The sequence below is a fragment of the Lacerta agilis genome, chromosome Z (assembly GCF_009819535.1).
Source record: "Lacerta agilis isolate rLacAgi1 chromosome Z, rLacAgi1.pri, whole genome shotgun sequence".
NCBI lineage: Eukaryota > Metazoa > Chordata > Lepidosauria > Squamata > Lacertidae > Lacerta > Lacerta agilis.
The window spans coordinates 12,760,906-12,774,942 of NC_046331.1; the positions used below are offsets into that span (position 1 = coordinate 12,760,906).

Here is a 14,037-nt window from a genome sequence, read left to right on the forward strand (position 1 = left end):
GAACCTGTATTTACCATTTACTGCAGTGCCACTTAGTGGCTAAACAATACAAAGACACTACATCTCTGCCTGCTCGCCCCCTTCAGGCAGGGAAAATTAACAACAGCCTCCCACTCACTTTGATTCATCTTACTGAAAAGTGATGCAGTGGGTTGCAGAGGGCAAGCAGCAGGCAGTTGTGGCAGTGAAAAGGCCTCAGATAACCTGGAGCCAATTCTGCCTATTGCCCCCTTATCAAGGAAGCCAACCCTTTTAAAGCACTAGTCATTTGGAAGTTTTCCTCTACATACAAGAAACATGGAAATGATGGAGCAATGGGAGCTTGTGCAGGAGAATGAGTCTGTGGTTTGCACCAATTCTGGACAAAATGAACTTGGGCTGTGAGCCCATGTGCTTTAAGTGTGCTAAATATGCTTTAAATGTAAGGTGTGACATAGGCTAGATGAACTGTTGATGCAATCCAGCATATTTGCTGCCCTCCCAATGTGAGCTGGTGCTGATGGGAGTTGTAGTTCCAAAACATCTAGAGGGCCCCAGGTTGGAGAAGGCTGGTGTATGGCAAGTCATATGGATGTGGGGGACAAGGGGTACTTCTTGAGCAGCAAATTTCCTGAAGAGTCAGCAGACTTTCTCATGCAATTTGCCAACCCTGAATATCCTTAGCAAGCTGGAAGTCTGCCAGAGACCAGAGTTGGGGCAGGAATCACTTTTCCAAGAGCTTGAGATCTGGGTAGTAAATAATGCTGGTAGTTGGGCAAGGGGTGGGGGGCAGGGACGAGACTGATGAAACAGCAGCCTGGGGTGAAACATAGTTACATCTATATGCACTCTCTCTCTCTCTCTCTCTCTCTCTCTCTCTCTCTCTCTCTCTCTCTCTCTCTCTCTCTCTCTTCTTGGGAAAATGATTTGCGTCCCACCAGGGCCTCCTCCTCTGCTCTGAGCATGTTCGCCTTCTCAACAGCTTTGTAACACAAACAGCTGCAGCAGGCTGAGTATTGCGATGCAATTCTGCATTGGCACAAACCTCACTCCGTGGGGCACGCAGAACTCTTTGGCAGTTTCCTCTGCCCAGCAGCTCTGCCATCACCGTAGCCCCAACAGAGATACTGGCACCCTCTGGGCTTAATCTTTTTTTTTTTTTAGAGGACTCTTAATGTGATTGCCGCAGTAATTGAAAAGAGTGTTTAGGGGAGGTGTGTTTGGATAAGGCGACTTGAGGTAAAGGAGGACAGCCAGGCTGCTGCTGGGCCTTGTGGATTTCATATGGTGCAATCCTCCCCCACCCCCACCCCACCCCAATGCACAGCCATCTGTGCAGAGCCTCAAAGGGTGGCACCCCTGTTCCGCTGCCCAGCTTTGCTGCCTTCTCCCCAGCCTCTGGGAGCAGGGAGGGACCAGCAAGAAAGCTCTACAGAACACCCCCCCCTCCTGCTGAATTAGTGAGAGGGGAGGCATTCCAATACCCAGTTTTGCCACCAGACAGGAGGGGGAGATCTCCCCCATCTGCCTGGCAGTGTGAACAGGCTTTGCACTTAAGGGAGAAGCCAGTCACTGAGCAGGAGGAGGGGATTCAGAAAGGATTTACCTCCCTGCCTGGCACGGGAGACTTACAGAGTGTTCCCCCCCCCTCTCTTGGGGGCAACAGGGTGTTTCACCTCCAACGCTGAAAAGCATCATTCCCTCTTCTGTGCAAATATGATTCCTGACCTCCACTGTCTATGGTAATACTAGTTACAGTCCACACTGGGCCTCTGGGACCTGGCTGTTTTATATAGGTCTGTAACCCATAAGGTTTGTGTAACCCCCCCCCCCAACTGCTCTGCACAGGACATACTTTTCTGTTGCCCACTGTCAAAAGTCCGTCCCATCTGAAAAATGCAAGTGTAAATCTATTTTGGAAATTTGTTTCTTTCACTGTGCATTTAGACACCTCTTAAGATAACATAACCAAATTTTGCATGGTGGTTTTCATCTATGCTTGGATAACCTTGGGCACCATTTTGAATTGAGATGGCAGAGTGAACTTTTCAAAACTGTACTGATAGCTTTTGGTTCCTTAGAATTCCTCAGCAGCCCCAGATACAAACCTGCTAATGATAAATAATAGTAAACTTGATCCTTGACCAACTTTCCCCAAACTGTTGCCTTCCAGCTGTTTTCAGTTTTCAGGTGTTTTGGCTGTGCTGGCTGGGGCTGATTGAAAGTTGCTGTTCAAAACATCTGGAGGGCACCAGGCTGGGCAAGGCTGGCCTAGAACCTTCTCTAAGGAACAATAAGTAGTCAATCCAACCCTTGGCTGTCCATTTCATGGCTGCTCTTGGATCCACTTTTACAGCATGAATTGTGGCCTGGTGGGATTCCTTGCAACACAAGTCTGATGGGGCCAGCATCTGAAAATCCCCATGCCTTTCAGAGTTGTGTAGAGAACAGGGGGGATTTCCCACGTGTAACTTCTTCCATTTCTGACCAACAGGCCATACAAATTTTCTCTTCTCAACTTTGAAAGACCCTTTGCTCTTCTCTTGTTTAGAATCTGGACAGGAATGGGGAGCCTGTGGCCCTTGAGATGTTGTCAGACTCCAACTTCCATCAGCCCCAGCCATCATGGGCAACAGTTAGGGAGGATGGGAGTTAGTCCAACATCTGGAAGGCTACAAGTTCCTCGCTCTTGCTTTAGCTGTTAAATCGGAACCATTTTGAGAGCGGCTTTGATTGGGGTTCCAGTCACTTCTGTGCATTGCCAAATGGCAGAATTCACCAACGCAAGAGATGGCAATCGCCACCATGTTTTAATGGCTTAAAAAGAGGGAGAGAGAAATTCAGGGAGGGCAAAACTATCAGTGCCTATGTACCAGTTCCATTTATCAGGGACTATATGCCTCAGAACAGCAGTTGCTGAGGATCACAACTGGAAGAGAGTGTGTTGCACTCCTGCTCTGCTTGTCAGCGTCCCACATGCATCTGATTGGCTGCTCTAAGAAAGAGGATGCTGGTCTAGATAAGCCTTTGATCTAATCTAGCAGCCAGGCTCTTCCTACTAATCTTCCTTCTAGCCCTGTTGGACCAGAAGCTGAGAATCCACCCCACCCCTCCCTGTTTATCCATTGTTTGTGTATTTGTCTTTCATCTCAAACGCAGCCCCTCCCAAGAGCAAAACGGGTCACGGCGCTGCCAAAAAGCACGGCAAGAAAACAGGTAATTTTCTGATGGCGTGCTGAGAATTGGCTAGTGCGCTTGGTTGAAAGTAGTCACCTTAGTGTCTAGCTCGCTCGCCTGCTAGTGGGTTTTGTTTTGTTTTGTTTTGCTTTGTTTTGTAGCCTATAAATCTAGAGCTAATGAGCGTGCTCCCTCCCATGAGTTGAAAAATAGGCCTAAGCATGTGCTTCCCTTGAAATAATTGAGAGAGAAACTAAACAGGAATTCCCATTTCTTAGGGAGACTTTAAATCTAATACTACACCCTGTGAGTGACAACTTTTCTCAGGTTTAACCCTTTCCTCCTCAGCTGAGTCCTGATGGAAATCTCTTCCCGCAGCCACCCACTACTACACTGAATATTGGTAGGAAGTGGGGGCAGAATCTCATTGATGTGCATAGCAGTTTCCATCATAGAATCATAGCTGGGGTGGAAACAACAACAACAACAACAACAACAACAACAATTTATTATTTATACCCCACCCATCTGGCTGGGTTTCCCCAGTCACTCTGGGCGGCTTCCAACAAAATATTAAAATACAATAGTCCGCCAAACATTAAAAGCTTCCCTAAACAGGGCTGCCTTCAGATATCTTCTAAAAGTCTGCTAGTTGTTTTTCTCTTTGACATCTGGTGGGAGGGCGTTCCCACAGGGCGGGCGCCACTACCGAGAAGGCCCTCTGCCTGGTTCCCTGTAACTTGGCTTCTCGCAGTGAGGGACCCGCCAGTAGGCTCTCAGCGCTGGACCTCAGTGTCCGGGCAGAATGATGGTGGTGGAGATGCTGCTTCAGGTATACTGGGCTGAGGCCGTTTAGGGCTTTAAGGTCAGCACCAACACTTTGAATTGTGCTCAGAAACGTACTGGGAGCCAATGTAGGTATTTCAAGACCGGTGTTATGTGGTATCGGTGGCCGCTCCCAGTCACCAGTCTAGCTGCCACAAAGGAAAGAGCAAAGCACCCCCCCTTATGGGCTGCAGTCCTGAATAATAACAATAACAACAATCCTGGTGTTGTCACTAATGATGCTTTTCATTCCTACATATTCTGAGTCTAGAAAGGTTCAAGGCAGCACAAAGCCTTTTCCAGCAGGAGTAGGTAGGTGTATTTTAGTTTGTGTGGCAAACATTCACACAGCACCATCAGTGAGAGGGGGGGGGTCTACTTTAAAAGGAGTTTGTAAACTACATGCTGACAGTTTCCACCCTCTTGGGTAGTTGCAGCAATAATAGCAAAACATGCTTGTGCCGCCTTTCACACTTAACAACTTTATTACGGTGTGATTTTTCCTAGACTAGACTCTAGAGCCGTGGTCCACAAGCTTCATTCAGTTGTTGTGTGCCTGTAAAAAATACAATTAAAGATCTTACAGCATCTAGCACAGCACCTTACCATTTTTACAACTGGCAGAGAAACCATTAAGTGATCTGCCAAGACCTTCAGCAATTTTCAAAAGTGGTGCAAGGGAGGGAGAGGAAAGTTTGTGAACCACGGCTCTAGAGCAAAGGTGAAGAAGCTGTGGCCCTCCAGATGTTCCACTTCAGCTCCCATCAGGCCCTGCAGTCAGCATGTTCAGTGATCAGAGATGGTGGGAGATGGAGTCCAGGAACATCTAGAAGTCCACAGATTTTCCACTCTGTTTGAGAGTTTGCTGTATCAGATGACTGGACGAAAGACAGTGGAATGAAAGACAGTGAAGTCATAGGAAAATGAATTGCAAAAAATAAAAAATAATTAAAATAATTTTAAAAAGTCCCTGACAACCACATTGTAGCTTAATGGTAAAGGTAAAGGGACCCCTGACTGTTAGGTCCAGTCGTGGACGACTCTGGGGTTGCTGCGCTCATCTTGCTTTACTTGCCGAGGGAGCCGGCGTACAGCTTCCGGGTCATGTGGCCAGCATGACAAAGCCGCTTCTGGTGAACCAGAGCAGTGCACGGAAATGCCGTTTACCTTCCCACCGGAGTGGTACCTATTTATCTACTTGCACTTTGATGTGCTTTCGAACTGCTAGGTTGGCAGGAGCAGGGACTGAGCAATGGGAGCTCACCCCTTCGTGGGGATTCAAACCACCGACCTCCTGATCGGCAAGCCCTAGGCTCTGTGGTATGTAAAATAAGCACAGGAGCCTTTCATGAAACGGTTATGCTGTGAACCCAGACAACCTGGCATTGCTACATTAACTTACACCTTTAATAGGATTTAAAAAACCCACCTGTTTTGATTTAGACCAACCACAGATGATATAATTTAATGCTTGCTGTTCAATGAGGAGCATGGAAGCAACAGGAGGGTAATTAAAGGAGAGTTAGGGTTGCAAAGGAATGACTGCAAGTCTAATGCAGCCTATTAAGCCACTTTTAAAAAATATTTTTTTATTAAAGATTTTCTTGATTTACAAAGGTATGTGTGATGTCGTATTTTTTCCATGTAACATTTTTACAAATCAGTTTCGTTTGTTGAGACATTAGGAAGAAAACAACGCTGACACCAAACCCTACATATACTAAGTAAAATAGAAACATCGTCACCCCACCCCACCCATCTGCCTATTAAACCACTTTTTTTAAAAGGATAAATTCAGAGAGGAGACAGAGCTATCGAGGGTTTTAGGCAGGGTAGCTAAATGGAGCCTCTATGTTCCATGGCAGTATACCCCACCCGAGCACCAAATTCTGGAGCAAACTACCTGTGATTGCTGTTGCCTCCATGCCCTGCTTGTGGGTTACCCAGAAGCATTTGATGAGCCACTCAGGGGAAGCAGAGTGTTGGATTAGCGCATGCTTCCTCTAACTCAGCCCTCCAGATGTTTTGAGACTACAGTTCCCATCATCCCTGACCACTGGTCCCGCTAGCTAGGGCATCATGGGAGTTGTAGGCCAAAAACATCTGGAGGGCCGAGTTTGAGGAAGCCTGGATTAGAGAGACCTTATTTTGATCTACTGGGGCTCTATGTCTTCATGATCTTCAGCCTACAGGACCCCATCTGCACTCTACAATTAAAGGAGGTTTGCACCACTTTAAACAGTTGTGACTTCCCACAAAGGATCCTTGGAAGTGTTAAGGGTGCTGAGGATTGTAAAGAAGCCCTGAAAGAGCTACAATTTAGGAATTCGGGAATTGTACCTCTGTCAGGCAAGTAGGGCTCTTCTTTACAGTCCTCGGCACCCTTGACAAACTACACTTCCAATGATTCTTTGTGGGAAGGTCACAACTGTTTAAAGTTGCCTGGGAAGAGTGGTTGATCGTTAAACATTCTGAGTATTGTAGTTCATAAGGAAGCTGTTTTCCACTTGTACAAAAGGATGTGGGAAAATCAGTCTGGCTTTGGGCCTGACCACTGTGTGTGTATGGATGAGCCCCATGAAGGAGGTCTGTAAAGTGATGGCACTTTCAAGAGTCAGACTTCAGGAGAAGAGGATGGCAAAAGTAGTCACAGCGTGGCAGGGGGCGAAATCTACCTGTTACTGTGCTGAAACAGGATTGTGGTGGTGTGTCTGTGATTGTTGTAACTTTGTCTGTGTCTTGCTAAACCTGCTTCTCTGTAGCATAGAAGGTGTCACCTGTATGGGTCAAATAGGGGGAGGCAAAAAAAGAGTAAAAAGAAAAAGTGGTGTCTTTTCATCTTCCCAAGAATCTCCCAAGGTTTCCAAACTCATCCGGCTCAAATCTGGCTCCATCCCACTGGCACCCATTGAAACATTTAAAGGTAAGTTGAGAAACTGGGAGCAATTCAAAGGTTGGCATTGAAATTAATGGATCCAAGTTCATCCTGTTTGTTGATCTCATTGGTTCTACTCTGAGTAGGACAGGTATCGGAAACAGCCCAGGATGACTCTGAAAAGTTGCAAGTAAGTTGGAATTACAGAGTGATGACCGGTCCTACTGTTAGGCAAATGGCAGCTGTTTCCCATGAGCCCCTGACCAGAGATGTGTGTGCCCCACAAACTTGTCATGCAACCCCCCCTCAACTAGCCTGCTGCCTTCAGGTGTGCCACTTGTTCCTGCATAGTCTTGGTGATATCAGTGGGGGCATCCCTGGGAGAAACAGCCTGGCTTCTTCAGGCTCTTATTTTCCTTCCTTTGCTGTATAGTGTGGAGGGGGGAAAGCTCTGCCTCTTGAAACTCATTGTTGCTTTGCATGTCCATCATTTGTCTGCTTCCTCTTCATGTCTGTGTGCCTTTGTCGTTCTCCTGCTTCTTTCACTCCATTCATTGCAGCATTAATCTTGAACTAATGACTCCAGCCAAAAGTCTCAACTGGAGGATGCATGCTTCCCTTGTGTGTCTAGAATGTCATCATCTGCTCTCCCTCTGAAGGGATGGATGTGCACAGAATGAGCTATCCTTGCTAAACTGTGAGAGGGGATTGTGACCCCAGCTACTTTGCCTGGGCATGATCCTTCCAGCTTACCCTACAATCTTAAAATAAGCAAGGTCCTCAAGATATTGCTGGACTCCCAGCTCCCATCATCTTTAGCCATTGGTCATAGTGGCTAGAACTGATTCTCATTGGGAGGCTAGTGAGATTTGGAGATCCTCAGATGTTCCCCATTCCTGGTGCAAAAGATCATAGTAGCCCAGTGTGGAGCCAAGAGCTTCTGGGATGAGGTTTGCCTCCAGACAGATTCCTGGGGCCCAGCAGAAACTTACATTTGCTCTGGTATAACTACTGCTGTTAGTAAGGGGGGCTATTTTCTTCCCAGGAGATAATTTGCAAAATATGCTGTGAACAGATCCAGAGACTTAAAGACTGAAACATTCTAGCTATGAAGGCCTTCTAGTTCTCCTAGATCAGGGATGAAAAATCTGGTGCCCTCCAGATGTTGTTGGACTCCCAACTCCTACCAACCTCAGCCAGCATAGCCAGTAGTCAGGGACAATGGGAGTCCAGCAACAACCGGAGGGCCACAGAAGCCACACACACCCGTCCCTGATGTAGGATACCAAACAAGGACATTCTGTCACCCTAGGAATAGCCCCAAAGAGTGAAGAACTGGACCCCAGAATGGACCCCTAAACAGTGGCAGCTGAGCAATCAACCCAGCTGGTTGCATTCCCCTTTTCATGTGGCTAAAGCACTCTTTGCATGCAGTTCCTCTCCCTGCAAGGTGCCTTTTAATGCAACAGCCTCTGACATTGTATACTGTGCCAGCGATAGGTGGAAATGCAAGCCCTGAGAGAAGCTTCATTTCCCTCCCACCTACTTGCCTGCTCCTTCTCCTTCCACAGATTGTGAATGTTACGGTCACTCTAATCGCTGCAGCTTCATTGACTTCCTGAACCTAGTGACCTGCATCAGCTGCAAACACAACACCAGGGGGCAGCACTGCCAGCACTGCAGGCTGGGCTACTATCGGAATAGCTCCGCAGAGCTGGATGATGAGAATGTATGTGTGGGTGAGTAGTGCTCAGTTTTGCTCAAAAGCCATGAAGCCTCCTTGTTGGTGTTGGTGTTACAGGTAGAGACCCTTCCTACTGTTTATCTCAGTGGCTATCCAAAGATGAGGGAACCTGTGGCGTTCTAAATGTTGCTTAAATACAAGGTCCCATCCCTGACGGTCAGATGTTGGTGGACTCCCAACTCTCATCCGCCTCAGCCAGCATGGAAAACATGGGTGATGGTTGGGTAGTCTAGCCAAACATCTGGAAAGTCTTGGGTTTCCCATTCCTAGTTTAAAGCTGGCTGGGATAGTTCAGTCCATAAAGCATGAGACTCTTAATCTCAGGGTTGTGGGTTTGAGCTCCATGTTGGGCAAAAGATTCTTGCATTGCAGGGGGTTGGACTAGGTGAGCCCCTTGGTTCCTTCTCGCTCTACAGTTCTATGATTGTAATTGCCCTAAAGCAGGAGCAGCTCACCTGTTGCCCTCCATGTATTGCTGGACTCCAGTTCCCATCAACCTCAGCTACCTTAGGCTCTGGTCAGAAATGATGGGAGTTGTAGCCCAGCAACATTGATGGACCCATAGATTCCTCATCCTGGCTTCAAGTGGTGATGGACTGCCTAACCAATTGAGCGAGTTTTGTGTTTGTGTGCTGCCTCCCCCTTAACTTACAATTGGTTTTTTTAAAACCCTTTTCTGCCCATGGATCTTGTTAAGTGGCTTCCATGATTAAAAACAAATCAAACATTGATACTTAGAGAACAACTCCTGCTATAAAAACCAAACAGCTTCATGACAGCTGCAGATGAAAACCAGCCAATCTTTGGCAATGGTCAAGCTCAAAATCCCTAGCTTTTGCCTAAATATTGACATCTCAATAAGAAATGCATCTGCATTGGAGCTATTTTCAGGTGTTTTAATTGTTCCATCGTTTATGTGTTTGCTGACCTGGGATACTTTGGGAGAAAGGCTGAAATACAATTTCAGTAAATAATAGTAATTATTAATACTACTATAAATCATCATCATAGCTGTGACTTCACAAAAACCTAGTCTTTTTGACTCCTCATTCCTCCCCATTTACCTGGGAATTAGGAATTATTATTTTTAATCATTTTAATTTAACAAACCATATACACTGCTTAATAATAATAATAATAATAATAATAATAATACATACATACATACATACATACCTCAAAGTGGTTTACAAAATGAATCCAGCATGGGGTCACTACATCTACCATTTTCTTTGCTCATAGCTGGAGGATAGACTCTCTTTAACTCTCTTTAACTTTACTTACTTAAGAATAGGGGTGAGCAAACATTTTCAGCAGGGGGCCGGTCCACTGTCCCTCAGACCTTGTGGGGGGCTGGACTATGAACGAATTCCTATGCCCCACAAATAACCCAGAGATGCATTTTAAATAAAAGGACACATTCTACTCATGTAAAAACACCAGGCAGGCCCCACAAATAACCCAGAAATGCATTTTAAATAAAAGGACACATTCTACTCATGTAAAAACATGCTGATTCCCAGACCGTCCACGGGCCAGATTTAGAAGGCAATTGGGCCGGATCCGGGCCCCGGGCCTTAGGTTGCCTACCCATGTTTCAGAATGTGGTAAGCTATCCTTGTTGAATTTGATGTTTCCCTTGCTCATTCTGCAGTGTGTGGACCTCTGCCCCAAAGCCCTACCCTACCAGCCCCACTGCTGATGTCCCCTCTTTATGTTGAGGATCAGTTGCTGCAATGCGCTCCACGTGGGGCTACCTTTGAAAGTCAGTCGGAAACTACAACAAATCCAGTATGCAGTAGCTAGACTGGTGACTGGAAGCGACTGCCAGGACCATATAATGCTGGTCCTAAAGGATCAACACTGGCTCCCCAGTACGTTTCCGAGCACAGTTCGAAGTGTTGGTGCTCACCTTTAAATCCCTAAGTGGCCTTCGCCCGGTATATCTGAAGGAGCGTCTCCACCCCCATCGTTCAGCCTGGACACTGACGTCCACCTCCAAAGGCCTTCTAGCAGTTTCCTCACTGTGAGCAGTGATGTTACAGGGAACCTGTGGAATGCCCTCCTGTCAAATGTCAAGGAGATAAATAACTCTACAAGTTTTAGAAGACATCTGAAGGCAGCCCCATATAGTGAAGTTTTTAATGTTTGATGTTTTATTATGTTCATATATCTGTTGGAAGCCACCCAGAGTGTTTGGGGCAACCCAGTCAGACAGGTGGGGTACAAATAATAACATTATTATTATTATTATTATTATTATTATTATTATTATTATTATTAGGAAAAGGAACCAGACATTAAGCAGGAATTTCATGTGGTCCCTGAACAACCCTGATCTATGCTGACACAGCTTTTCTTTTTGTCCCGTTTTGTTATTTCTGCACTGTTTTGGCTTTGACAGATTGTAACTGCAACCGTATAGGCTCAGTGGCCAACCGCTGCAATGAGACCGGCTACTGTGACTGCAAAGAAGGTGTCACCGGGCCAAAGTGTGATGACTGTCTGCCCGGCTACTACTGGAGACAAGGCTGCTTTCGTAAGCATCATTGTTCAGTCATAGCACAGGGAGAAGCTCTGCTCACTTGGGCAAGGAGCAAAAGGGGGCACAGAGCTCAATGGCAGCAGGAGATGGCTGGGAACAAAGGAAGCTGCCTTACATCTTTTAAGCCAATGCCCCCTCTAGCTCATTATTGTCCACACTAGGTGTGAGGAACTTTCAGCCTTCCAGATGTGGATGAATTACAACTCCCATCAGCCCCAGCAACCATGGCCAATGTCCACAGATGATGGTGGTAGGAGTTGCAATTCAGCAACATCTGGAGTGTCAAAGTTTTGCTGTACCTGGTCTACATGGACTAGCAGCAAGTCTCCAGGTTCTCATGTAGGTGCCTCTCTCAACGCTCCCTAGAAATGCTGGAGATTGGACCTGGGGCATTCTGCATGCAGGTCATTGGTTCTACTGATGAGCTACTATAGGTGCTCATGATGAACATATGGAGCTGCCTTATACTGAGTCAGGCGATTCGTTCATTAGCTCAGTATTGTCTACACCAGTGGTTTTCAACCTTTTTGAGTAGGTGCCCTTGAGTAACGACATTCTTTCTGTGGCTCCCCTGGGGTTCCATTACAGGATGTGTGTAAGTGGGGATTTCCCCCGTTCCGCAGCCACCCCACCCTGTTCCGGTGCAGTTTTGGGCATGCAGGTAAGTGAAAGTGCACATGCTGACGGGAACACAAGCAATGCCACTGCTCTGTAGGGCCAAGCCTTTCCCAAAATTAGTGTTTGCATGGGGGTGCGGATGGCAAAACAAGATACAGATCAGAAGCAGAAATCTTTTGTTATTGCAGAGAAGGGAAGGGAGAAACACACAGCGCAAGACACACATGCAGACATGGTCCTTTCCTGCAACATTCTCCTTACCCTATAAAGCTGGGTGACTGTTAAAACAGAAGGGGGGTTGCCTGGGGGAGGGAGGTAGAGAAGAAGAGGGGTAGATGTTGGGGGTGGAAGGAGAGAGAAACAAAGAAGACACTCCACCACTTTCAGTAAGTTTTCCGAATATTACACATAAAATTCCAATACATATTATTTTTAAAAAAATATTTTCTATTTTCCATTTCCCAATCCCTTTTTCCGTGACGTTATTCTCATCCCCACCCACTTTGCTGCACCTATCTTTACTCTTTTTATCATAATCATAACACAGCAATCTTGAAATTTTTCCGTTGCTCATAGTTTGAAACATGGTTGCGGGTTCTTCATATTTTAATATTTCTTCAAATAATCTGAAAAGGACTTCCATTCTTTAAAAAAAACAAAAACAAAAAGGTCATCATTAAATTATCTTATTTTAGCTGTTAGCTTTGCTGATTCAACATAGTCCATTCCTTTACTTTTTCATTCTTCTTTAGTGGGAACGTCTTTCTCTTTCCACTTCAGAGCATAGGCAGTGGTATCCAAACTTTTTTTCAAAGAGGGCCAGATTTGATGAAGTGAAGGGCCATGGGGGCCAACCAAAGGGCCGACCAAAGTTGTTATCCTCTTTTTTTAGGATTGAAGTTGTTGAGCTTTTTCAAGGATTTTACCCCAGGAGATAAACTGCCACGGGGGCCGGATTGAACCGACCGGCAGGCCGGATTAGACCCCTGAAACAGACTTTGGACATTCCTGACATAGAATATCCTAGCTGCTGTACATAAACAACTTAACCATCCTTTTTCGAATTTCTGTCCCTATAATCCCTAGCAAAAAAGATTCAGGTGTTTGTGGTATACTCACTTTAAACAATCTTTTTTACCTCATCATATATTTCCCCAAATACCCTATCTTTTTTTACTTCCACCACATATATAAAAAAGGACTGTCTGCTTGTTTATACTTCCAGCAGTTATTCGAAATCTTCTTATACATTTTAGATAATTTATCAGGTGTTAAATACTATCTATCATTTTGATATAATTCTCTTTTAAAGCATAGCAAGCGGTGAATTTCATGTCTACTTTCCACAACTTTTCCCATTCATTTCTATATTATGTCCTAAATCTTTAGCCCATTTTATCATTACCAATTTCATCTTTCGTCTCCTATTCTAATAGTTTATACATTTTTGAGATCAGTTCTTCTCTTCCTTCAAACACAGTATTTTCAAAGTGATAGTGGGCAACTTTGTCTAGTGCACTTTGTTAGTGCACTTTTCTGTTAGCACTCCATTTACTATTACACTTGAAAATTGTTCTGTATATATTGCTGCTTTTATTCCTCTCACAATTTTCTCCCCCCCCCCCCCACAACCCATAATATCCAATATTTTCCCCATAAAACTCCAAGAAACTTTATCAAACACCTTCTCTGCATCTGGAAAATCATTGCTAATTGCTTATCGTTTCTCTTTTCAAAATATTCTATATAGCATTTAATACAATTCTAACATTGTCTTTTATTTGCCTTGTTGAGAGAAATCCAGCTTGATCTTCATGAATCCAGTCCTTTAAGACTAATTTCAAGTCTTCTAGCTAATATTACTGCAAACAATTTATAATCACAATTGAGAAAGGAAATAGGTGTATAGTTCTTAACCTGGGTTGGATCTTGATCTCGCTTTGCTATCAACGTAATATTAGCGTGTTTTCAGGAGTCAGGCATTTTCCCTTGCAACATAATATTGTTCATAACCATTTGTAAAGGCTGGGCTAAACAGCCTCAAAACCTTTATAATAACAAGCAGTTAGGATGGCTGTGGCACTTTATTAAGTCTTTGGATAATTTATTGCTTGATTCACTTCCATTGCTGAAATAGGTAGATTCAATACACCCCTTTGTTCTTTTGTCAAGGTTGGTAACTTCCTTTCTTTCAAATATCTGCCCATTGAATCTAGGTCCTCTTTACCACCTTGATATAACATTGAATGATATTTTAAAACCATCTTTATTAGT

The 14,037-nt window shown here is 45.0% G+C and overlaps 1 protein-coding gene across 3 annotated transcripts in view; it reads left to right on the forward strand.

The window, feature by feature from the left end:
• NTNG2 (netrin G2) overlaps nt 1–14,037 on the forward strand; it is a 124,473-nt gene that overhangs the window by 102,239 nt on the left and 8,197 nt on the right. For 2 of the 3 annotated variants that reach the window (XM_033137389.1, XM_033137390.1), the window contains exons 5-6: nt 8,428–8,595; nt 11,005–11,139. In XM_033137389.1, the coding sequence (XP_032993280.1) occupies nt 8,428–8,595; nt 11,005–11,139 (303 nt within the window). Of the gene's footprint in view, nt 1–6,829; nt 6,905–8,427; nt 8,596–11,004; nt 11,140–14,037 lie in introns of all 3 variants that reach the window. The other variant, XM_033137391.1, reaches the window with a different exon arrangement.